General features: G+C 42.0%; 1 protein-coding gene across 1 annotated transcript in view; it reads left to right on the top strand.

Annotated features, from left to right (window-relative positions):
* Positions 1 to 3,735: 3,735 nt before the first annotated feature.
* The window catches only part of SLC17A7 (solute carrier family 17 member 7), a gene marked incomplete at its 3' end in the record, with an annotated part of 57,501 nt that continues 33,743 nt past the window's right edge, over positions 3,736 to 27,493 (top strand). The window contains exon 1 of the mRNA XM_083376585.1: positions 3,736 to 3,986. Within this exon, the coding sequence (XP_083232711.1) occupies positions 3,925 to 3,986 (62 nt within the window). The 5' untranslated portion in view covers positions 3,736 to 3,924. The remainder of the gene's footprint in view (positions 3,987 to 27,493) is intronic.

Genomic DNA, 27,493 nt, shown 5'->3' with positions numbered 1-27,493 from the left:
GGGGTCTTATCAAATGACTGGTGACTTTAGGGTTCCTCAGATGACTGTTAAGGATGAGACAGTCAATGAAAAGAGGGCATGTCCTAAAAATGGCCATCAAACCATGTTTGCATTGCAAACAGGAGCACAAACTGTAAGCAAGAATTAAGCAATGGCATTTACTTCCAAGTAAGCAGCCATAGGTCACAATTAGTACAATGTACTAATAATAATAATAAGCAAAATCCTTATTATCACCCATTCCTCTTATTCCGTTATTCTTCAGCTTGGGTCTCAAAGATGTTTTTTGTTACAGATATTTTTTGCCTTTAACAAAAAATATGTAGGAAAAATAATCCACATATTAATTCTGAAAGGTTTGTAACTAGGAGACATAAAAGCAGAAAACTTCTCAATGTGACTATTGCTGTTTATTTTTCTGGTAAAAGTTTGCATGTCTGCATTCATTTACATAGGTTGCATATATCCAGCCAGGCAGATTTTAAAAAAACTTGATTTGTTTTGTTCTCTGTATAATGCAGAAAGCCAAATCAATGCTCTTTAATAATATTATATATTTTGGGAAGAATGCCACTACATTCAAAAAGAGCCATTTTTCATTTGATATTTTTATTTTATTAACAAGATTTTTGTGGAACTGAATCAATTCATCAAGCAAAGTTGTAGCATTGACCAATTTCTCATTTCTGGAATTGTTTGAACATTTACTAAATATAAGATGGTACAGAAACTAGCAAATTAAAATGCTTATAATTGCAATTCTTCTCCCCCCTAACTTTATATGGAATAAATATATTTAAACTAACTGAACATTGGTATAAAATGAGATAAGCCTACAGATGCCATAACAACACAACTAACACAATTCTTGTAGAAGATGAGTCAAGGCAGCCTTTTCCAAATTCTCCAGATGTTTTTACTGTAGCTCTCACCAGTCTGAAGCTGTGTCTGAATAATGGATGTTCAACACAACTGGAGGACACCAGGTTGGGCCTTTGGGAAATACAGACAACTATGTCTTTCCATCCCGAACCAACCCAGTGATGCACTCGACGTGATGTCCCGTTGCCTGGAAGCGGTCCGGGTTTGGATGGGGAGAAACAGACTTCGACTCAATCCTGCCAAGACTGAGTGGCTGTGCATATCGGCATCTCAGATAAACCAGGTTGTTCCACCACTAATGATGGGGGGTGAGGTGTTACCCCCCCCATCGATAGGGCTCGCAATGTGGGCGTCCTCTTGGATTCACAGCTCAATTTTGAAGATCATATAGGAGCCGTGACCAGGGGGGCTTTTGCCCAGCTTCGTCTGATGCGCCAGTTGCGGCCCTATCTGGACCGAGATGCCCTACGCACAGTCACCCATGTGCTTGTGACCTCCCGGCTAGACTACTGCAATGCTCTCTACATGGGGCTGCCCTTGAGGACCACTCAGAAGCTTCAGCTGGTGCAGAATGCAGCTGTGCGAGTTGTTATGGGAGTTTCCCGATACTCCCATGTAACACCTCTTCTCCGTGAGCTGCATTGGCTTCCGGTTGCCCTCCGGGTGAGATTCAAGGTGCTGGTAATGACCTATAAAGCTCTAAATGGCTTGGGTCCGGATTATCTAAGGGAACACCTGCTGTCGGCATCAACTTCCCATCGTCCTGTGCGCTCCCACAGGGAGGGCCTTCTTAGGGTACCGCTGGTTAAGGAATGCCGGTGGTTTATCCCCAGGGGAAGGGCATTCTCTGTGGGCGCGCCGGCCCTTTGGAACCAGCTTCCCACAGAGCTTAGGACCGCCCCCAACTTCCGCTCATTTCGTAGGGACTTGAAAACTTGGTTTTTTGAGTTGTCTGGCCCAGACTGAGGGGTTTTAATTTTTAATTAATGGGATTTTAGTTAAGTTCGGGGATCAATTTAATCTTAGTTTTAATCGTTTTAATTGTATATGATGTATTTTTAACTTTTAATTTCCCCTGTAAACCGCCCTGAGTCCTACGGGAATAGGGCGGTATATAAATTTAAATATAAAATAAAAAAATAAAAAAATAAAATGTGCACCAATCAAACACATTTTTCATAGAATGTAAGAATGTAAAATTGAAAAGAATGGGTCTTCCTTCTGAATTGGAGCCATAGGATTTTGCTATTAAGACAGATCATCTGCATCTCTTTTGACTCTACAGCAGTGTTTCTCAACTTTGGCAACATAAAAGAAGTCTGGACTTCAACTCCCAGAATTCCCCAGCCAGCATAGAGAATTCTGGGAGATGAAGTCCACACAACATAAAAGTTCACAAGATTGAACTGCATTGGAGCATTTTGTTTCTCATGGCTAATGTGATATGACAGCCTATCAAAAGGACAAGAAAAGCATCATCCCAAGCGAGTGGGGTCTCCTGCACGTTATTCCACTCTCCAGCCCTGATCTCAAATGGGTGCTGATGCCTCATGGGAATGCCCCCTCCCCCGTTTCATCGCTTTCTTGAGGGCTTTGCTTACATTTGGATGTAGGAGAGAGAACACTCTGCCATCAACCTGCTCCCAATCTCCAGAGACGAGACTGCGAGATACAAAATTTTGCCTCCACCACCTCTCCCCCTTTTCTTCTTCCTTTACTCCTGCCTTGCCCCCCCCCCAAGTGCCGCGACTGTGCTCCAACCCAATCCCAGCTTCTTCCTGTCTCGGCTTAGTTCAGTACTTTTGAAAGATTAATGATTCTGAGCTGCTTACTCGGCCTTCTCTTGGGATGCAGCCGCAACTTGCAAGGAAGTCTTGCGTCCTGCCCAAGCTTCTCTTCTCTTCTCTTCTCTTCTCTTCTCTTCTCTTCTCTTCTTTCTTCTCTTCTCTCTCTTCTCTCCTCTCCTTTCTCTTCCCTCTTCATCTTCATCTTTTCAGCAGACCCTAATCCAGACTTCTATCGAAATAAAAGTTGTCACTTCTATTCGCTATATTAGTTTTTCTTCTTTCCAACCGCTCTTACTTTCTGCTCTCCGCCTTCCCTTTCCTTTCTCTTCTTTTGGTACCCTTTCCCTACCCAGAATCTCTTGCCCCAACCCCCCCACTTTCGGAACCTCAGTTTTTTATACTAACAACCCTCCCTCCCCATTCGCTGCCTTTCGTCTTCCCATCCATGGTCCACTCCCCTGTAATCTCTTCTATCCGCCCGTTCCCCCCCCCCCCCCCTCTCTTCCTCCTCCTCCCGACTCTCAGCTCACAGGTTCGCGATTCCCTTAATCTCACGCCGGGCGCTGTAGCGCACTCTCGCGTCGCTCTCCGTGGTGCTGAAACCCCAACCTTGGGCGGCGTCCGGGTTTTCGGGACAGGGAAAAGTTCGCGCCGACCACCTGAGCCAGCCCCGCCGCTCCCCAGATGTGCCTTGCCAGAGGCTGACCCCCTAGTGGTTAAGTGCCTGCGGAAGCGCGGGGAGAGAGCGGGACCCTCCGCAGCGTCCCACGCAGGGCGCGGGCACCAGTGCGCGGCGGCAGAGCTGCCCCCATGACGCTTCAGGCCGTGTTGGTGGATCGGGCAGGGCGCCAGGCGGCAGCGCCGTTGATGGTCGCATCCCCACGCACCGCTCCTCAAGTTGAGAGATCTCGAGGGTCCTAGAGAAAACCCGGAGACCGGTGGCGAGGAGGGGAGGAAGAAGAGCTAGGAAGGAAAGAGGAGGGAAGAAAAGAACGGGGAAATCGAGGCAAGAGGGAAAGAAGCCCACACGAAACGAGAAAAATAAATAAATAAATAAATAAATAAATAAAGGCGTCGGGCGAGAGGAACGGGTTGAGATCGCTGTGCAACCCCGTCCTCTCCCCCCAAGAAGCCTTCCTGATGTTGCGGCGGAGTCTGTGACTGTTCACCTCCGTGTCTCCAAAGGTGACAGTGGGAAAGGAGAGGGGCAGAGGCGTCCCAGCGCTTCTGACTTTTACCAAGGAAGCAAAACGTCATGGAGTTTCGAAAAGAGGAGTTTAAGAAGTTGGCCGGAAGGACCTTGGGGCAGATAAACAGGTAAGAATTTGACACTGCCTGCTGGCTTTCCTTTCTCTCTTTGAAAATGCAAACAGATTTTTTTTGGGGGGGAGGGGGGAAAGGGGGGGGTTTAAAATAAAGTTTACTGCCATCTAGGCAAAAGAGAAATAACGGGCTTTGAATTGTAAACTGTAACTATTTAAAACAGTACATGTAAATGCTCTACGTTTTCATTGAATTGTAGGGTAAACTGGAATTGAAAATGGGGGGTGTTGCAAGCCCACACTTTACAGATATTCGTATCGTCAATTACTCACTTATAGCTTATACACATTTTCCAGCTCTGAGGTTGCACTTAAACAGATACACATGCACACAGCAAGGTCTTTAAAGTAATGCCATCCCATTCAGTATTTCTTGTATGTTCTCACAATAATCACCAAGCTTGCCTCATCCGAACACTTCAGATCTGAAAAATACCGGTCTCTTGTTAATGAACTCATTCCCAGTACACAGTTTGTGGAGGGGGAAGGATGGAGGTTGAATTCAGGTCAGTTCCCTACCTCACTAGGGTGTTGTGTGCAAGTCAAATGGGGATTGTGGGAATTATATATGATCTCCTGATTTAATTAGGTGGAATTAAAATATACAAACCATATTTAATTGCATACTTATCTGAGTGCTCAGCTACTGGAGGTCAACCATGATTAACTAGCATTCTCACACAGCATAATATATATTTTCTAGTAGCTTTTCATACAGGCACCGAAGACCACAAACTGCTTTTCCTTCTCTTCCCATTTTTGCTTTATTTTTTTCATGTGTGCCCCTGCTTACAGAATCCACTTTCTATCTAAGTTATTTTTTTTAAAAAAAAAAATCTCTCCTTTGCTCTATAGCCAGATGGAATCTCTTGGCTACAAACCTGAATGCTTCAATTTATTTTGTATCACTGTGTTTGCATGCTTCAGATATATAGGGAAATCATTTTTCTAGTTCTACAAATCACATTTAAACTCTTTCATATCTCCCTTTGCTCCTATCTCCAGTATTTTAGCATTTACCAAACACTATATATTTGGTCACCAGAATGTGATGATGAGAGAAGTCACCATGATTGAAAAGAACAAGAAAGAGAAATGTTTCTATTTTTAACCTTCATCTATCCATTTCTCCACCCCACCCCATCACCCCATACAATAATGTTGCCGCCACTCAGCATTACTATTTCTGCCACCACCACCTTAATACATCCATAGATTTCCCATTATACCTAAATCTTTTTCTGGGCTGAATATTATATTTTCATTTATTTTATTACATTTGCTCAGCCTTGTATCAGTCCAGAGAATAATTTTGCTAGTAGAGGATAGACTTTAAAATAGCAAGGGGTGATATGAGCTTGTCAAATTCATCTTAGTTTCTTCAATTTGCAGGACAAGGAATTCGAAATGTTGTCAATTCCTGAATTGAAAGACAATGCACAAGAAATCAAATCGGGAAAGGAATGTTTGAATATTAAGCCCACTGAGATCAAATTCTCAACAATTTAAGTCTTGAGCAAAAAGAGGTTTTGGATAGTCACGATCCAAAATGGCCCAATTCCCGTTAAAGCAAACCCAACGTAAGATGATACATTCCTTTAGGAATGGCTCATCATCCAAATCTCCCCACATCCACTCCACTTCCTTCCAAGCAAGGCCTTCTAAAGTACTAGGAGATCAAACAAGGCTACAGTCGGTGCAGCTGAGAAGATCATTGCTATTTAAAAATAAACAAAGCAAAGCAAAGAAAAACTAAAATAAAATCCCAGCCCACCATAAAGATACAGAGGGAGGAGTCTGACTGCCACAGCAAAATTGCTTTACGTAATTGGCATGGATTCCAGTTTGAAATATGCACCGTCATAGTGGAACATAAAATATTCACCAGAGTTATAAGTGGCTAGAGAGCGCTCGCTGTGTCTCTCTCCCCCCTGCTCCTATTTCTATAAGTATATTTAAACTCACAAGGACGTATACGTCTTCCATAACTCTTCTGACTGAAATGGATAGTTGTGCAGACAACAAAATATCCCTTCCGCAAATACGGTTCCCTGGGGACAACATGAAGATTTGTAAGGCATCTCTATGAATGCATAAGAATTTGGAGTACCCAGTTCAATGAAATTAATCAGGCTCACCCTCAGCATATAGAATAACCCTTGCTGTTAAAAAAAAAGACAAGAAATCAAAGCCAAGTTTCTAAGCTAAATTTGAAAAACAAAGAGATAGAACTTTGGAATGCCAGGCAAAGATTGAATAAGGCAGGTAGAGGAATGGAACACTTCCTAGTAGCAGAAACAGATTAAATTATAGAAGAGATATGCAAATGTGCTTCTTTTGCATAATTTATTGAGGTGCAGAATCTGTTTTTCTTCAGGCTGGATTTGGATTGTCCCAGGATGGTACCAAGTCCTGAATACATGCATCTGTGCATATCATCTCTTTATAAACAGCTTTTGAACTTCAGGACCGATCAATGATCTACTACTTAAAAAACAAAACAGGGCATAGTTTGGAGCCCAGAGTCACAGCTTATGATGTCTTCCGCACAAGATGTGTGTCACTCTGACTCAGCAACAGCTGCGACAAAGACAGGATGGAGCATCCAAAGGAATGATGGGGACCCAATCCTAAGAGAATTTTTGCACCTTTGCTTAAAACTGGGGAATGGGGATGGAGGGATGACAGTAAATTCCTCATCAATATTTAAGAGTATGCCAGCTTTCATGCCAAGCAGGGTCATCAATTCCAATATTAAAACCTGTATTCAGATACTTCCTTACAGCAGACCCTAACGGGCATAATAGAGCTAGGTAAGTAATTTTACTGCAAACAGGATAGAAGACACCAATGCGCTGAAACCATGCAGTTTTACCTGTGTATTTGAGAATCACCGGTTCTCACCTCACAGCTTCAGCCCTTAGAAATTGGGAAGAAATTTTGAAAGTCAGTTCCGCTAAGCTGGTCTCCAGAAGAAGAAATTAGATGATGTAGCAGCTGAAACTTGTTGAAGAAAAAATGTATGACCTTCCCGTACTGGCAGTCACTGTATATTTTAAGAAGTTTGTCAGAATGAGGCTATGTAGTTACAAGTCTATGTTTCCTATCTTGGAAATGTCCAGATGCGTGGACTTCAGTTCCCAGAATTCCTCAACTAGCACAACCTTCATTGGAGATGCTGGGAATTAAAGTTTACTCTTTGGAAGAGGCTAAAGTTAGATACTAACAAAAAGAGCAGAAGACTGGGTTTGGGGATGGGGAAACATGAGAATGGTAGCTACAAATTTCTACTAGGAAAGGCTATGGAAGACAGAGGAGCAAGCTGTGCCCATAAAACATATTTGGCCAGAGGTGACTCAACCAGACCTATAATAAAACCTGGCAAAATAAACCATTTCCCTCAATTTTACAGGTAATGTAACAAAGAAGCAAGTGGCTAGTTGACACAGCACTCTTAGTCAAAATGGGGGTGGGTAGATTGTCATTTGGAATATTGTAGGTCACCCAGTTGCGTGTTAGCGTTTTGTGTGAACTAGACATGCTAAGCCACAAGGTTCAGCTCTCTGGGCCTAAGCATGTTACACAAACGGAGCAATTGCATTTTTGTTAAGCTGGATTTAAGGTTTACTGTGTGACTCCATCCTCGGTATCCACTGTATCCTGCAAGTAAGTTTTGTCGTATTGCTGTCTCTTGGCCATTTCTTAAATATGTTCCTCAGAGAGACAGGCTAAAAGAAAGCCAGTTAAGATTGAGAAAAAAAAACAGCCTTCAGTCCTCATCACTCCCCTTACTAGCCAAGGACTTTATATTATCTAGACACGTGGGCCCTCTGCTCCATGAGTCTTGAAGGACAAGTTTTCTTTCACCAGGGATTGACTGAGGTCCCCACGCTAAGAGGGGAAATCCCAGTTTTATTTCCCTTTCTTACCCTTACCCTTGTTCACCACCCTCTGCAAGTGTGCAACCAGGATGGTGTTTGGGTGGTGTGCAAGCGACATGGTGAAGAGGAGGGAAAGATTCATTTGAAGGACTCTTCTCCAACATTGTAACAGTGGAGTTAGATAATAAGACAACAATCGCTTAGTAGGATTGTCTTTGCAAACCAGTCGCCATGAGTTGGGTGAGTAGAGAAAAAAAATCTTTCTCTGCAGTATGGCTGTCTATCATTTTCTGCTCTATATTTTTTAATAATAATAATAATAATAATAATAATAATAATAATAATAATAATAATAATAATAATAAGAAGAAGAAGAAGAAGAAGAAGAAGAAGAAGAAGAAGAAGAAGAAAGAAGAAAGAAGAAAGAAGAAAGAAGAAAGAAGAAGTAGTTGGAAGGGACCTTGGAGGCCATCTAGTCCAACCCCCTGCTCAGGCAAGAAACCCTATACCATTTCAGACAAATGGCTGTCCAGTCTCTTCTTAAAAACTTCCAGTGTTGGAGCATTCACCACTTCTGGAGGCAGGTTGTTCCACTGGTTAGTTGTTCTAACTGTCAGGAAGTTTCTCCTTAGTTCTAGGTTGCTTCTCTCCTTGACTAGTTTCCATCCGTTGCTTCTTGTCCTGCTTTCAGGTGCTCTGGAGAATAGCTTGACTCCCTCTTCTTTGTGGCAGCCCCTGAGATATTGGAACACTGCTATCCTGTCACCCCTCACCCTTCTCTTCATTAAACTACACATACCCAATTCCAGCAACCGTTCCCTATATGTTTTAGCCTCCAGTCCCCCAATCATCTTTGTTGCTCTTCTCTGTACTCTTTCTAGAGTCTCGACATCTTTTTTACATTGTGGTGACCAAAACTGGATGCAGTATTCCACGTGTGGCCTTACCAAGGCATTGTAAAATGGTATTAGTACTTCACATGATCTTGATTCTATCCCTCTGTTAATGCAGCCTAGCACTGTGTTGGTTTTTTTGGCAGCTGCAGCACACTGCTGGCTCATATTTAGGACTCCGAGATCTCTCTCACAGCACTAGGACTCCGAGATCTCTCTCACAGTTACTACTAGATCATAGTTGTCCAGGTTAACCTAGACCACAGAGTGAAGAAGGCCACATATAAAATATACAGTACACTTGATGTATATAAATAACAAACTTCCTTTATTTTTTAATGTTCTATTATCTTGTGGGGGCCACATTACTCACTATACAGGGCCAGATGTGACCCATGGGCTGCAGGCTAGGCATACCTGATTTAAATAATAAATGCAAAAGAACTTTCTACAGGAGGCTTTTGATTTCATGATATCACCTCTCCTTCAATCAAACATTTCCATTGCTTTTACAGAATTGTGTCTCTCTCTAGTTGTACTTGAGGACTTGAGTATATTTGATTTTTTTGTTTTAAAAAAAGTAAATTAAATAAGGTGTTCTGATTTATGCCAGATTTGGACAGCCAGAGAGCCAAATTGTTCCAGCCCCTTTCAATTATTGTCTGAACCTGTGCCTTCTTTGACATTGCACCTTCTGTATGTGCTGGACTTTTCCCCACAAATTTTCACCCACGTGATTTTCTAAGGGCAATGTGGGCTACAGTTCAAATCATCTGGGAGATGCCAAGTTGGTTTTGAGTACACAGTGCTCTGAGTAACAGAAAAGATGGCCAACTCAATAGGTTGGTGCCTTCTTCAGAAGATCCAGAGAATCAAAGGTACATTCGTGTGATTGTTTGTCAGGAGATGAATCTCAGGTCCTTCCTGGTTCTATTATTTCATCATGTAGGAGGTAAGCAAGCTAAACTGGAAGGTGGGGATAAATGTGTCAACAGTTTGGAATCCTTGCGCTCCCACAAGAGACCTACCAGTGTATTCCCTTGACCCTTATCTAGCGCCTATTTAGCTTTGCCCATTAGTTGATTGGATTCTTGTGTATAGATCTCAGTAATAAATTTTTCAGTACTTTGAACTCAGTGAGTGTTTGGTTGTTTACACCTGGGAATCTATATTACATACAAACATCCTTGTTATGCCTGATCTTTAAGAATTCAAGATTCCCCAAAGAATTCCATGAATCCCAGTTTGGTGGTTAGAATTGTTTCTATTGGCATACCCTCATCTTAACAAGGCAAAAAACCTTTTTTAAATACTAATTTTAATGAGCATTACAATTAAAGGAACTATTGCAAACTAAAAAAAATATAGGAATAAAAAGATAAAAATAGAAAGTTCAGAAAAGGTAGAGTGAAATAATATGTTTGTGTGTGTGTGTGTGTAAATTTTTTGGATTGCTAACAAAGAATTAAAGGGAGACTAATATGGCCATTTCAAACTCATTTGTTCTCATCAGTCAGCCATACCCTTCTGAGATTCGAACCTGGGCCAATTGCACATTAGGCAATTGTTCTAACCTCTAGGCCACAGGCTCTTTCTCGCTTTGTTAGCTGAGAGGCAAGGGAGATATGTGTTAAGTGTTTGTTAAGTATTTTAGAATACCTTGCTAGGCTGAAACAGGCAATAAGATTTGTCCCGTGTTTTGGGCCTAGCAAGGTATTCTAAAATACTTAACAAACACTTAACACACACACATATATATACACACACACACATACATACACATATATATGTTATATAAATCTGTAAAGCCTCCTTATCAGTACTAGAGAAAACAATATATCCCTTTTCGTCTTGATCAAATAAACCAACCTCATATTCTTTCCCTTTATGTTTAACAATCTTAATCCTTAATCTTCTCAAATAAAGTAATGGAACTTGATTTATTATGACTTCCTTCCCCCCCCTCACAAAATTCTTTACAACTTTAACAGGTCTCTTTTGTAAATCCAATCTAAGAAAATTATCCAAATCCCTCATTTGGTTTGGTAAAATATTAACTAGTTTCATTTATGTATCCAGTGCAGCAGCTCCTTCCACATCATTCTCATGGACTGTAACCAAGATTTAAGCACAAACAAAATCATTGTAAAGCAGAAGGCCACTTCTTTCATCAAAATCTTTTATAATTCTCCTCAAAGCATCACAATTTCGTATTCTATATTCTACAATCATTTCTGTTAGAGTTGGTGTGATGTAGAAAGTGAGGCATTGGATCCAGTGGGTGATTGGGGGTGGGGGGAGGGGGCAGTCATTTTGTTTCCTAACTTACAGTGTTGTTCTTAGGGGGGAAATAAGCCTAGGTACTGTGCACTATGCATTTATATTTATATATTTATATTTATTAAATTTTTATACTGCCCTTCTCCCGAAGGACTCAGGGCGGTGTACAGGGCAATAAACATTAAAAAACAAAGTACAAAAGTTAAAAACAATTAAATGATTTATGCCCGATATATACAATAGTTAAAACCATATTAAAACCCAACCCCAAACCCATAAGACCAGGCCGGCTTGCTCAAATAAATAGGTTTTTAGATCCCGCCGGAAGGAGCGAAGGTCGGGGGCAATCTGGAGCTCAACCGGCAAGTGGTTCCACAGGTCTGGCGTGCCCACAGAGAATGTATGTCTTAGATATAAGACATACCAAATAAAAGTACTAATGCTATTAAATATGAGAGCTGGTCTGGTGAGTGGTTAAAGCATCAGGCCAGAAACCAGGAGATGGTGAATTCTAGTCCCACCTTAGGCACATACTGTAGTCAGCTGGGTGATCTTGGGCCAGCCCCTCCCTCTCAGCTCTAGGAAGAAAGCAATGGAAGGCCATTTCTGAAATCTTGCCAGGAAAACTGCAGGGCCTAATCCATGCAGTCACCAGGAGTCAAAACTAATTTGAAGGCGTGTGTGTGCCTGCACACACACACACACACACACACACACACACACACGGAATAAATAATAAGCTCTGAACCAAATTTTAAAACCAGCACTCCCTGAAGTAGTAAACACACAAAACTGTAACACCTAAAATAGATTTAACCCTGTTTGAGGGGAAAAAGGAAAACCATTTTGGTCCTACATTTATGTATGATACTGGCCCCATATATTATGTGAAGCTTTCAGGTGTCCATTGCTCTCCTGAAGGATCCTGGGAAACGGAGGTTAGTTAGGGATCTGAAAAAATCTTTGCTATCATTTGTGCCCTGTGATTCTCTGCCCTTCTTGCCTTCAATTAATGCAGACTGCAGACCTGGCTCAGACACACAGAGTTTCAAAGTGATTTCAATCATTAGTAAATATATTTCTGAGCTTTCAGCAGTTGGAACAAAAGGTTTGGCGGTATAGCTCTCCTCTGCCAGCTACGATTTCGGACTGGTGCTTGTAGCATTTTGTACACACGAGCAGAGAATAAGACAGCTGGCCCCAGTGCTAATCCCCTGTCTAGCATCCGGCATAAAATCTTTTCATAGATGTTGTTTGGATTTCCTGCCCCCAATAGCCTAACCCTTATATAATGTGTTCCTGGATGTGTGCATTTTGGATGTCTGTGTCTGAGACTGACTGACGGTGTGTTTAGAGATACCCTAAAATTTGGCAACATTGGATCTGGACGTGGGGGCAGGAACTGGATTTGGAAAGTAAATCCTCAGAAGGGGAAAATAAGTGGGAATTCATCCTGTCTGGTTCTAGTACAAAAGAAAGATTATTACGTGGGGAAGTTGTGTGTTTTCAGTTATGCAGGGCCATGCAGCTAAGAACGAATGGACTTACAGTATGACGTTAAGCGAAGTTGGCTCTAGAAGTTGTGGTAGCCCTATTTCTCACCGCATTTGATTGTGATTATCACTTACCAAAAAGTGGAAAATGGTTTTTCCTCTGTGGCTTACTGTGGCATTTACCTGTCTGACAAGGTGAGGTTGCAATCCCACGATTCAGAAAATGGGCCTAATGTATTATGTTGTGTTGTGTATGTTTTGTTTGTTTGTTTCCTATTACTTTATAAGCAATAATAAGTACTGGGTGGCAGACATACATAACATTCTTTCTTCCTCCTATTAGTCTTGGTGACACAGTGATTAAGGTGGAGGACAACCGCACTGAGCTTCTATTCTGGGGGGGGGGGAAGGTTGGAGTAACCTCGTCAGTGCTTTTTTTGTAAAAGAAAAAGGTGCCGGAACTCACACATATCATACAACCCGCCTTGCCTACCCTACAAAGTTCCATCCAAAAAAGGTGCCAGAACTCCGTTCTGAGCGTTCTATGAGAAAAAAAGCCCTGAACCTCGTTATCCTTGTGGGATCATTCACACAAGAATCTCAAAGGTGCTTTTTCAAGAGGCAACTAGACTTTCTTTTTTTTTTCCTTTGAAGGCGTTTGGCTTCTCATCCAAGAAGCTGAAGAAGCTTCCTGGATGAGAAGCGAAATGCCTTCAAAGGAAAACAAGAAAGTCCAGTTGTCTCTTGAAAAAGCACCTTTGGGACAACCATAACCTGGATGACATTCAGACAAGAAGCACAACCAGGAGTGCTTGCTCTGTTTTTATTGTAAGGGCTAGATTAACAGAGAAACTCAAATACTTTGGCCACCTAATGAGAAGGAAGGACTCACTGGAGAAGAGCCTAATTCTGGGAAAGGTTGAGGGCAAGAGAAGAACGAGATGACAGAGAATGAGGTGGCTAGATGGAGTCACTGAAGCAGTAGGCATGAGATTAAATGGACTCCAGAAGATGGTAGAGGACAGGAAGGCCTGGAGGAACGTTGTCCATAGGGTTGCGATGGGTCGGATACGGCTTCGCAAATAACAACAACATTAACAGACTCTGTTAGGCATATGGTGATAGCCTACATAGTTGGGTTGAAAATATATAAACTATGATGTTGTGACTTTAAGATGTTAATTGGCCAATGGGTGTGTACGTGTTCTCATGGCCATAAGAGGGAGCTAGGAACGTAGCTTCTCTCTCTCTGAATTCACTGCTCTCTCTACTATTACTGTTTTGCTGTACTGTTGGTTTACTACTGTGATAAACCTGAACTGTGTATTTGACCTCTGGACCGGTAAGAAGACTTTGTATTTGGAATACTCCTTGGACTGTTACTATTGTGTATGACCTGGACTGTTTTTCTTTTTGACCGTGCATTTTTGTTTTTACACCACCTCAAAAGTAAAGTACTTTTTGCTTTCACAACTCAGTGTACTCTTGGGGTTACTGTGTGACTCTTACTGCTCTCAGTACCCTTCCTTGTCTGTGCAACTCCTTGGTAGCACAAGGAGACCTCTGCACAACAATTCCTAACAGAATCTTGCAAGGCCAAGAGTATTTCTGCCTAGTTCTTGTGGGCAGAGACATCTGTACCTGCCCATTGTCCCGTCTGCAGCTCTTCTTCCTGTCTCCCAAGGCCATTCCCACATACCATTCCACACTCTGACCTTCACAGAGATGGTCAAATAATCGAATGATCAGTTGCACTGGCACAGTTTTGGTTTTTCTTTTGATTTGTAATGGCTCAATTGGTTGCATAAACAGCCCCTTTGGGTAGTTTATGATAGAACATATCATGCGAATCCAGAAACCAGTTTGAATTAAACTTTCAAGATGTGATGAATTCAGGCATTAAGGAGTAAAACACTAGGGCTGTGCATATTTCTTAAGAAAGAACGTTCCAAATTTCACAGGTGTAAAGCAGCTCTATTTATTTCAGCAGTTCCTTTTTCATATTAGTGGGGGGGAAGGATGACTGCTTTAAGAGTTGTAATACTTTTTTTTCTTTAACTTGCATGGAATAAAAAAGTTCCAAGGCATTGGTTGTTCTTTGATCCCTTGACAAACCTATTAATTTTTATGGACAAGGCAGCAACGTCATAAACTAGAGGGGAAAAACCCCATTATTTTACTCCCCAACTGTAGCAAAATTTAGAAATAAACACATCCTCCTAATAAGCAGAATTAATAGTATGGTGAATGATTGGGAATAATTATTGAGAACAAATGTTACATCACCTAGATTATTTCATAATAGTTAATCCTAAATTAATTTGTGCTTAATGTAAAAGAGGCCTGTTTCTAAAAGCAAAAGTTTTAGATAAATAGAAATACAATTTCCTTTCCTCAGAACTGTATTGTTTCAATATATAAATGTGCAGTTTACTCTATTTTCAGTATCTTATTCTGTCTGTCTGTCTGTCTGTCTGTCTGTCTGTCTGTCTGTCTGTCTCTATCTATCTATCTATCTATCTATCTATCTATCTATCTATCCATCCATTTATCTATCTATCTATCTATCTATCTATCTATCTATCTATCCATCCATCCATCCATCCATCCATCCATCCATCCATCCATCCATCCATCCATCCATCCATCTATCTATCTATCTATCTATCTATCTATCTATCTATCTATCTATCTATCTATCTATCAATCAATCTATCTATCTATCTATCTATCTATCTATCTATCTATCTATCTATCTATCTATCTATCATCTATCGAAACTGATGTATCTTTTACTAATCTTGATTATTTTGATTTATTTCCTTGATGTTTGTTTGTTTATTCTGTTATCTAAAATGACGTCCCGAGTAAGAAGGATGGTTTTACTTAATTTAAAAGTACAAAAGGAAAAAAAAGGAAAGGAACTGGATGATGACTGGATTTGCACAAATAGGCTAAGCCATAATCTGGTTTATTGGGTTTCAGCTTAGGATGCCCTGTGAGACAAGTCATTGTGGTTAGTGAGCATAGTACGGTAGCTACACATTTTATTCCCCTATGTCTCCCTGCATGCTCTTTTCTCTGTATCTTTCAACTTCATTCAATCCTAAAGTCAAGTGCAGCATTTTAATATTAGCACGTCCCATTCCTAAAGGTGCACGCACACACACACATATACACACAAAGCCAAATCATTAGCACACCATATTGCCCATCTGTTGATGCCGCCCACAAACGAAGGCTTTGTTTGTTTCTGTTCGTGAGCTTTTATTTGAAGTGACATGTCATTGGCTCCTGGCCAACCTTCCCTTGCTTCATTTCACATGCAGAGGAACTCTTGGAAGAATTGTCAGCGGATTCTTGTTGCAGATCAGCTCCTGTCTTATCAAAGTTGCTTAATAGCCGAGCTTTCAAGGCTAGCTTGTTGACGAGCCTTTGGCAAAGATTGGCTATGGGAACTGTGAGGTTCATTCTTATCTTACTCAACTTATTGTGGTAGTCTTGCAGAAGCGTCTTGGCAAAGAGTATTGATCTGCTGTGAAACTTGGCTTTTGCAAATCTTGATCAGTATTATGTCATTTCAGAAACCTCACGGAGGAAAGACACCACGAGTTGAATCCACAGTTAGTTTTTCGTTCTCAGCTCTCAGATTCATTGAAATCTTTCTGCACAGCTCCTTCAGCTATGATTCAACCCAACCTCAACATATCACAGAACAGGGCTTAAAGGTGCCCTTATTAATTTGGTACAACTGATTTCAACTAGCTTGTTCTATGACTGGGTTTCAGATTTCATGCTAAATTTTACTGTAAAAGCTACAAGTAGAAGGATTGATGAAGCATCAAGAAACAAGGAAACTACTTAATAAGATTCAGTGGGATGTGGGTGCTTAATAAGATTCAGTGGGATGTGGGTGGTGCATCCATGCTGGCTGTTTTTGGTTTCTCGGTGGCGTTTGATACCTTCATCATGTTATACTTCTGAGCAGGCTTCGGGGATTGGGAGTGGCTGACATTGTGTTGCCCTGATTTTTTTTTCCTTCCTCTGGTCTGGCTCCAGCTGGGTGTTGATTTAGAGCAGGGGTAGGCAACCTTGGCTCTTTTATGACTCGTGGACTTCAACTCTCAGAATTCCTGAGCCAGCTGGCTCAACAATTCTGGGAGTTGAAGTCCACAAGTCATAAAAGAGCCAAGGTTGCCTACCCCTGATTTAGAGGAAGGGAGGCCTAATCCACAGTGTTGTGTAGTGGGTTCTGGAGAGCAGGAATGACGCCGAGACGATGAGTACAGCATGGCCAATCTTTATTAGGTGGAAGTGACTGTACTGAGGAATAGGGGTTACCTGCCCTCCTTTTATACCTGGCCAGGTGAGCAGCCGGCCAATCGGTTTGAACCTCTGTTTCCCGCCGAAACTGGGTTCCCGCCAAAACAGTTACAGTTCAACGCCCCCTGGTGGTGACTGCTATGTAAGTGTGTATGTGTTCTCTTCACCTGGATACATAACACACAGCTCCGGCTTTCTGGAGTGTTTCACAAGGCTCGACAAGTTCCCCACTCCTGTCCGGGCTATCTAAGGGAACACCTGCTGCCGGCATCATCTTCCCATCTTCCTGTGCACCCCCACAGGGAGGGCTTTCTCAGGGTACCGCCGGTTAATGAATGCCGGCAGGTTATTCCCAGGGGAAGGGCGTTCTCTGTGGGTGCGCCTGCCCTATGGAACCAACTACCCACGGAACTTAGGACTGCCCCCGACCTTCGCTCATTTCGCCGGGACCTGAAAACTTGGCTCTTTGATCTGTTTGGTCCAGACTGTGGGGTTTTTAATTTAAATGGGTTTTAGATTTACTCTTGGGGCTTCAATTTAATTTAATTGTTTTAATTGATTTTAATTTTTGTATTTCATGGTTTTAACTGCCCTGTAAACCGCCCTGAGTCCTACGGGAATAGGGCGGTATACAAATTCAATAAAATAAATAAAATAAATATATCAAGCCAATGATGATGATGTTATCCATTCAGTTGAGTCTGACTCTTGACGTTTCTATGGGCCAGGTCTCTCTCTCTCTCCACATCTTCCAATCTTGCGTTACTTCTTTGAGATTTCTTATGCTCTGCCTGGTGTCAGCTTTGATAGTGTCCAGCCACCGTGTTGATGGCCTGGTTTCCTTTTACTGCTAACTCTTCCAAACAGAATTGTTTTCTCCAGTGAATTCCCCACACGACATGGCCAAAGGGAGATGCAATTTCATTTTCACAAATCCACTTTGGGCTGACCATCGTGATGCCACAGAGGCTCCGTGTGTGGAAACTGTGGGGATTTGGCTAGGGAAGAAAAAGGCCTCAACCCAATTAAGGCAAGGCCTAGGGTCTTTGAGTTTTAGGGCCCTTGGTTCTGAGGACAGTCTCTCTCTTTTTCTCCTTGGGGCTACAGTATCCAAAACAAAACCGGTGCCCGACATGGGATCTCTCATTCAAAAAGGAAATCCAGGAAGATTTTTACACAACTTTTGTGTTGTTTGCCAAGGCTGACTTTCCCTGATTGATAGGCTCTGCTTATAGCCACGCATGCCTTAGTTGTCTCCCATGTAAACTATTGCAATGCAGTCTACAAGGAGCTGCCCCTGAAGAGCATCCAAAAGCTGCAGCCAATTCAAACGACAGTGACACAGACAGTTGAAAGCGCTCCTTGGGATGTTCAAAGGTAGTCCTTAATTTATAACTATTTCTTTAGCAATTGTTCAAAGTTATGGCACTGAAAAAAAGTGATTTACGACTGGTCCTTGCACTTACAACATCCCCATAGTCACACGATCAAAATTCCGGCACTTGACCACTGGCATGTATTTATGACGGTTGCAGCAGTCCAGAGTTATGTGATGGCCATTTGCAATCTTCCCAGCCATCTTCCAATAAGCAAAGTTAATGGGAGAAGCTGGATTCATTTGACAACCATGCAGAAAAGGTCATAAAATGAGGCATGACTCACTTAACGACTGCCTTTTTAGCAGTGCAGATTCTGCTCCCAATTTTGGTCATAAGTCAGGGACTAACTGCATGTTTCTAGGTGCAATTAAAGGTGCTAGTGATCACCCATAAAGCTCTTTGTAGGATGGGGCTGGGTTATTTGTGGGACTGCCTCTCTCAGTCACTTCTTCCTGTTCCATTGTAACTAGCAGGAAAGCCATGATATGTTCCCATTAATTAAGCATTGCCATTTGGTGGGACCCTGGAAACCAGCTTTTTCTGTCATTTTCCCTGCCCTTTGGAACGTCATTCGCCCAGACTCATCTGCCAGCCTTTTGCAAGGCCTTGAAAACATAGCTCTGTACCCAGGTTGTGAGAATCAGATGGTCAAGTAAAATCCATGATATGGTTATGTTACTTGTTATTGGTTAGTTTTTACGATGGCTACCAGCTAGGTATTGCATGTTGTGATCAACTTAACACTGTTGTGAGCTGTCCCAAGTTATTATCTGAGTTGGGTGGTCACATACATTGAATTCTGTGAATTTAGCCATTGTGGTTTGTAACTGAGGATTTATTGCCTAACCCAACATTCCCAACCTATGGCCTGGGGAGCGCTGATGGTCAGTGAAGATGACACCAATTGTCCCTGTTGTGGGCACCTATATAGCTAAATCTATCTAAATCTCGATCTCTCTCTCTCTGCTCATAGCAGGGACAACTGATAGATGATAGATAGATAGATAGATAGATAGATAGATAGATAGATAGATAGATAGATAGATAGATATGTTGTTGTTAGTTGCGAAGTCATGTCCGACCCATCGCGACCCCATGGACAACTTTCCTCCAGGCCTTCCTGTCCTCTACCATCTTCGGGAGTCCATTTAGGCTCACGCCTACTGCTTCAGTGACTCCATCCAGCCACCTCATTCTCTGTCGTCCCCTTCTTCTCTTGCCCTCAACCTTTCCCAGCATTAGGCTCTTCTCCAGTGAGTCCTTCCTTCTCATTAGGTGGCCAAAGTATTTGAGTTTCAACTTCAGGATCTGGCCTTCTAAAGAGCAGTCAGGATTGATCTCCTCTACGACTGATTGGTTTGAACGACTTGCAGTCCAAGGGACTCACAGGAGTCTTCTCCAGCACCAGAGTTCAAAGGCTTCAATTCTTTGGCGCTCAGCCTTTCTTATGGTCCAGCTTTCACTGCCATACATTGCAACTGGGAAAACCATGGACTTGACTATACACACTTTTGTTGGCAGGATGATGTCTCTGCTTTTTAGTATGCTGTCTAGATTTGCCATAGCTTTCCTCCCCAGGAGGATAGATAGATAGATAGATAGATAGATAGATAGATAGATAGATAGATAGATAGATAGATAGATAGATAGATAGATAGATAGATAGATAGATTAGATAGATAGATAGATAGATAGATAGATAGATAGATAGATAGATAGATAGATAGATAGATAGATAGATAGATAGATGATAGATAGATAGATAGATAGATAGACAGACAGACAGACAGACAGACAGACAGACAGATAGATAGATAGATAGATAGATAGATAATCTTATTCATTTCATTCATTCATCCAACCAACCAACCCTACTATTACACCTTTTGGAATAAGCAATATTTTGCATAGTGCAGAAAAAGAGTAAGAAATAGCAAGCAACATAAAAATACGTTAAAAGAGAAGCTAAACTGAATTTATGTAATAATATTTGCTATATCTCTCTGTACCTTTATATCCTTCCCAACTGTTTTTGTGGCTTCTGCCACAGCCAACACCTACTTGCCTTTTGACCTTAAAGGTCTCACCGCTTTCTTTTCGAGGATCTAATTAGCTTATCAAACTATTTTTTATTTAATGTCAACATCTCAGAGACATCCTCCTGCACAGTCAAACACGCCAAGTGTTCACAGGTGCCAGGCATATGGCTACCAAGATTTGCAGTGGGTAACCTGAGACGGCAGCAAAAAGATACAGAAAACATTTTTGTTACCATCTAATGCAGGGGTCCTCAAACTTGGCCCTTTTATGACTTGTGGACTTCAACTCCCAGAATTCTTCAGCCAGGCATGCTGGCTGAGGAATTCTGGGAGTTGAAGTCCACAAGTCATAAAAGGGCCAAGTTTGAGGACCCCTGATCTAATGGTTATCCAGAGTTTTGCAATCAAAAGCTGTTGGTGTAGAGCGGAAGGAAGGAAGGTGATCTTGGCAGAAATATGAAGAGATCGTTATTTAGAGAAAGGGTGTGGAAACATTTTTTTAGCCAGGAGAAACAAGATAAGATTTTGAAGTGGCTCAGGCAGATGCCTCCTCAATTCACTGGGGTATAAGAATGGGGCCAGGGGAAGTGAAGGATAACTAGACTTGCAAGATTGTGTTATTAATAATCTCACTAAAAGTAGTTGTAGCTTTTCTGCAAAATTGATTTCCTCACCTGGTCTACCTAGCAGGGCTGATAGACCGTGTTCAAAGAACTTCATAGTTTTTGGTATCAGAGGTGGAAAAATGCAGAAGTATAATTTCTCTAAAGAGACAGTAATATTGTAGTAAACAAATAATCGTTGGCTACATTCTTTTAGCTAATAGGTCCTGTTTGTTCATTTCTGATGGCTGCATTTTATAAAGAAAAAGAGTTCAGAATCCAACTGGTTTTCCCAAGGGACAATCAGATGTTCTGGGAATTGCCCAAACAAGCTATGAATATAATAAACTTTTCCAGCAGTTCTTATTAAGAGAATACAGTCTGTAAATAAGGAAATTCCTTTATACCAGTTTAGCTATTTGTTGGTCTATACGCCCAAATTTCACTTAATCCTCTTTAAAGCCAAGAAGCTTTTAATCTTAGTATATTTTTCAAGAATTCATATTGCCTCTAAAAATATTTTTCTCAAGTTGCTTCATACACAAAAACATACCTTTAAAAATAGTTATATACTCTCTCTCTCTTCTCTCTCTCTCTCTCTCTCTCTCTCTCTCTCTCTCTCTCTCTCTCTCTCTCTCACACACACACACACACACACACACACACACACACACCACCCAGGCGGTTGATTACTGTTCACATTCTTCACTGGAGAGGCTTCACTGTGCAATGAATTGATTCAGGCTGATCAATTCAGTTCAATATAAGTGAGGGAATACCATTAAAAATCCAAGTCACGTTTCAATTAAAAGCATTTGCAAATTAAAAAAAGATCAAAACTCACTAGAAAGAAACCAGACAGAAGCCAAATATCTTTTCCTTGGGAGCGATAGCGCTTATTTCAGACGTAGAGTAGATACTGCTCTCCAGTTGTAGATTGTTTGCAGCTTATTGTCATAGAAATAACGCTATAAAATCATAGACACATCAAATATAAGACTAAAAACTTAATATATAAAAATAGAACAATCAGATTAACCTAACAGTCACACAACCCCACCTTGGGTCTAAAGACTCTGCAGTATTTACCTTTTTTCAAAGGATAAGGGGGCGGGGTGTGTGTGCAATCCTAGCCTTGAGAGGAAAGCTATTTCAGGGCTTTTCAATTTTTTCACCCATTATACCACTTTTAGGATATGGCAACATCCGAGTACCACCAGTCGCCTAGCAAGGTGTCAAAAACTTGACCAAAAAAAAAAAGGAAAAAAGTGATGAAGTACAGGTAGTCCTCGACTTACAACAGTTCGCTTAGTGACTGTTTGAAGTTACAATGGCACTGAAAAAAGTGCCCCTCAAGCCACCGGCGAGCAAGACACCTGCCTGCCCGCCCAGCGGCGCTCTTCCTCCTGTCCGAGGTTTTCATTGTTGTGAGCATTTCTGTTGAGGATTGGCAGTGGGGGTGGGGTGGGGAGTGTTTGGTTTTTATTCTCCCCCCCCCCGTCTGCTGGATGGTTGCAGCAGGTTTTGGTCACTTCACATGACTCTGGGACACTGTGACCGTCATAAATATGAATCAGTTGCCAAGCATCTGAATGTAAATCACAAGACCCTGGAGATGCTGCAACATTCCAGCTGATCAGCGCTTCTTCTGGGCTCAGAAGCACCAGGATCAGCGCCGAGCTCCAGCTGGAGCCTGGAGCTGATCCTGGTGCTTCCGCTGAGCCCTGACAGCCCCGAAGAAGCGCTGATCCTGGCGCTTTCGCTGAGCCCTGCAGCTCCAGCCGTCTCTCACTCAGGCGTGTGCGGTGCTGCCACCGGTTCAGCTCATTCCCCTCCCCCGCGACCACTTTTCTAGGATGGTCGTGTACCACCTGCCAGGTGCCAATGTACCACAGGTGGTACCCGTACCACTGGTTGAAAAGCCCTGAGCTATATGACCAAGATAGGTTAGCTACCAGGAAGATCAGCCTCTGAACCCCCAACTTCCTGGTTTCCCAAAGGAAGGGAATCAAAACATGTCCTTGTGAACATCTTTCAGGTCTGAGAAGGTGATCTTCATTGATGAGCAAGAATCAGATCAATGCCAATTCAATCCAATTGATTTAGTCAGTCCAAGGATATTTAACCTCGGCAACTTGAAGACTTGTGACCTTCAACTCCCAGAATTCCCCATGCTGGCTGGACATCCCTGGATCAGTCAGTCAATTGCTGTGTTCCCACAACTGTAACAAGATTGCCAGGTTTTAGCATGTTGTATGACCTCTATCACTGTGGTCTGTCAACCATGATTTAGTGTGAAGTGCAAATCCAATTTATTGTGAATAAACTGAAACAGTGTAAATTGCAAACCATGTCCAAGATTGTAAGCTTCCGCCTTCTCCTCCTCCTCCTCCTCCTCCTCCTCCTCCTCCTCCTCCTCCTCCTCCTCCTCCTCCTCCTCCTCTTTCTTCTAGGACAGATCCGAGCAAATCTCCAAATAATATATAAAAGATCTCCAATGATAGCTGAAGACAATGCCCTTACTCATCTATAAAAAGGGTCTGAGGAGTCGTATTTCTTCATATTTCACTTACTGCAAGTTTCCAGGAAACTTGTCCCCGTGTCTAAAGAATTTAGGAGAATTAAACACATCATGATTTTTTTTAAAAAAAAAAAGAAGAAAAAGTGAGGAGTGTTTAGTTCCATGAAATATAGATGAAGAAGGAAGCATTTAGTACCAGAATGAGATGAATTATTCACCTAGGCCTGGAGCAAGTTTAAAAGGCATCCTGCAGTTCTCGGCTACCTCTGTTACCCAGCATGACAGGGAAGCCTGCAGGACAAAGCAGAGGAGCCCCGGGCGCTTAGACAGGAGACTTGGACTGGCATTTCATGGGATCCTTTTGCACAACATGCTTAGCAGTGGCTAACCGAACCAGGGTTTGTTTTTTCCCAATTAACCCAATTTTCAGAACTCGAATAAGGTACAGAATCATAACTTGCATCATACAGATCCCAGGCTATATGGTACGCTAATATACTTCGTACTTTGGCTAGTTCGTAGTTCAGTGTGTTATGAACACACAGCATTTTGGCTCCGATGCTACCTGCTGTCTTGCCAAAACAAACTACAGATAGTCCTCAACTTACAACAGTTCATTCAGTGCCGAAGTTACAATGGCACTGGAAAAAGTGACTGATGACCACTTTCCACACTTATGACTATTGCAGCATCCCCCATAGTCATGTGACTTACATTCGGATGCTTGACAACTGACTCATATTTACAACGGTTGCCGTGTCCCGAGGTCACCTGCTCGTCTTTTACAACCTTCTGGCAAGCAAAGTCAAGGGGGAAGCCAGATCCACTTAACTGTTTTACCAATTTAACAACCGCAGAGATTCTCCAAAGCACCTGAAAGCAGGACAAGAAGCAATGGATGGAAACTAGTCAAGGAGAGAAGCAACCTAGAATTAAGGAGAAACTTCCTGACAGTTAGAACAATTAACCAGTGGAACAACCTGCCTCCAGAGGTGGTGAATGCTCCAACACTGGAGGTTTTTAAGAAGAGACTGGACAGCCATTTGCCTGAAATGGTATAGGCTTTCCTGCCTGAGCAGGGGGTTGGACTAGATGACCTCCAAAGGTCCCTTCCAACTTCTTCTTCTTCTTCTTCTTCTTCTTCTTCTTTTTCTTCTTATTATTATTATTATTATTATTATTATTATTATTATTATTATCATTATCATTATCATTATCATTATCATGATTATTATTACCTGCAGCAAGAAAAGTCGTAAAATGGGGCAAAACCCACTTAACAAATGATTCACTTAGCAACAGAAATTTTGGGCTCAACTGTTGCCGTAAGTCGAGGACCACCTATATTCACAGCAACTCATATCATGGCAGGTTTTTCAAACTGATATCTTTTGACTCATCAAAAAAACTTAAAAAGGTTAAAATTTGAATGGGAAATCACTAGGAAATCCTAAAATTGGGAAATGGAAAAACTTTCCAGTAGAAGATGATCACAAGGCGCTTCCAGGTTTTCAAGATAATGAATGCATGGATGTATTCATTAGTCATCAGGAATTGAGCTTGACTTGAGGGAAATTTTACCTTTTGGCGTAAAATAATTACAAGAGCTTCAGTTGGGGGGTGGGGGCGGTTTAATCTTGCTGCTACTTAGAATCTTTTCTTCACCACATTTGATAATGAACAGATCAAATATACCTGCAGCAGGAAATTAAGGAGCAGACACAGGAAGTTTTGAATTATACAGGTCGAATGGAAGACACTTGAACAAAAACCTTAAGATAAATAGAATGGTATCCCAAAAGTGATTTTTCAAATGGCAACTGTTTTTTCTTGAAGACGTTTTGCTTCAAGCTGAAGAAGCTTCTTAAACATCTTCAAGGAAAAACAAAAAAAGTCCAGCTGCCTTTGGAAAATGCACCTTTGGGACAACCATGACCTGGATGACTGAGAATCTCCGTAGACATTAGTGTGGTATATTTCACACTACATGACAGAATATGTATTTTTCCACTATTTTATATGTGCAAGCAAAAATACCAGAAAGTTGAAACAAAATTAACTTCTTGTTGCCTGGTACATTTCTGGTGAAAATGCTAGGCTTCGGTCTGAAAGATCTCTGAGAAAATTCAGTGCCTGCTAAACTCTTGTAATCTATGAAGGAGCGGAAGACAAGATGGCTCAGCCTTTTCACTCTTAAGAACACAAAAAGAATCAACGTGAAAGAGCAATCTTAATAGCGGAGAAGAATGGAGTCTCATGAACCAGTTCCAGCATTCTGGAATGGCTGCATCCCCCCATTTCTGAAAGGCCACTTTGTCAAAGACGATTGGTGGGGTTTCCTTTGGTGCACCTCAACTTTTATTCTCCATGTTCACTTGTCACCTTCTCTTTTTGTGTCACGCCCAGCAGAATGCAGACGACAAAAGTTCACCCACAACGTCTGCCAGTGACAGCTTCTTAGCAAAAGGCTTCTGGGAAGGAGGGGAGCTAAACACGGTTGCATGCATACGTTATGCATCCTGCGTTATTCTCAGGGTTGTTTTTTTACTGCATATTCGCTAGACAACATGTATGAGGGTAGGGTGGGAAATGGGAGCGTCGGAGGCTTTGGCCACAGTGATGATGATATGCTGAGGTTTAACACTACTTCCATATGTTCCCACCCGCAATCTTGTTCTACATACACATTCCTAGTCTGCTAGGATCAGAATTGCCTGACATTTTGGCGTTTGAAGGCACCATCTTGCAAAAAACAGGATACAGCAGAAGGTACTCAGCTGTAAGAAAGAAAGAAAAAAATGGAAGAAAGATTTGCCTTATTTAATTTGCATCCCTCTTTATCTCTCTGTTCTATTTTAGAAGTTTTATGTGTGAAATGTGACAAAGTGCCATTTTTGGCACCTGTTCCACTAGCGCTGCGAAAGGAAAAGAGGGAGGATGAAAATAACATTGATGAAACAACCACACGCCCTAAATTGTTACCTTTGGCCATTTTGCAAAAGATTAAAAAAAACTCTTTAATTCACCCAGCCCCAAAATGTTTATTCAATCTTCCAAAAGATGAGAAATATAATGAACAACAGCACCAACGTGGAAGAAGAAGGCAAAGGTGGAGAAGGATTCCCAGAATTCTGGTCCCACAGCACTTACGCTAGCATATCCTGCTGTATAGATAATCACATTGGGGAACATTTGGGACTTGGAAATCTGAAGCTAAACCAAATGCCATGGGGTGAAATAATATTCAAGGTTTTTTTCCCCAAAATAAAATACAGATGGATTTGTAAGCTGTTGTGGTTCAGGGTCAGCCTGTGGGTTCGGCAGTTGGGTTGGACGACTCAGAGGAGGAGGAGGAGGAGGGAGGTGTTGAAGAGCTTGCTGATGAGAGCCCCCAGCCAGGCCCCTCCCACCTGGTCACGATGGAGACCCAGCTGTGTGAGCCTGACAGCGTGGATGAAGATGACCCACAGCTGGCCCTGTTCAAGGACGCCCGACGCAGGAGGCAGTCAATCAGGAGTAAACAGAGGAAGGCAATGGGGCACCTCGGAAGGAGGCAGAGAGAAGCCACGCCCTGAACTGTATAAAGGGGAATGCGTGGGAGGGCTGGTTTGCTGAAGGCAACCGCTTGAATAGTTCCTGTTTCATAGCTCCTGTTTCATGGTTGGTGTCTTGTTTTGCTCTGTTTTATGTTAATAAATTTGACAGGCTTAATTCCAGCCTCTTGCCGTTTGTAAAGGGGTTGTCCCTGCCTTTTCTGCAGGGCCGGTAGCAGGCTGGTACAGAACATAAGCCTCACTAGTTATCCTAGATCGGGGAGACTTGAAAACGTGCGATTAATGAAGATAGGTACTGACAAAACAGGAATGAAAGGAAGTGGCGTGAAAATGGTATAACAGAATAAGAGAGTTGGAAGGGATCTTGAATGTCTTCAAGCCCAACCCCCCTGCTCAGGCAGGAGACCCTATTTCCATTTCAGACAAATGGTTGTCCAATCTCTTCTTAAAATTCTCCAGTGTTGGAGCACCCACAATTTTTGGAGGCAAGTTGTTCCACTGATTAATTGTTCTAAAAGTCAGGAAATTTCTCCTTAG

The sequence above is a fragment of the Vipera ursinii genome (assembly GCF_947247035.1).
Source record: "Vipera ursinii genome assembly, chromosome: Z".
NCBI lineage: Eukaryota > Metazoa > Chordata > Lepidosauria > Squamata > Viperidae > Vipera > Vipera ursinii.
This window is presented reverse-complemented; position numbering and strand designations above follow the sequence as displayed.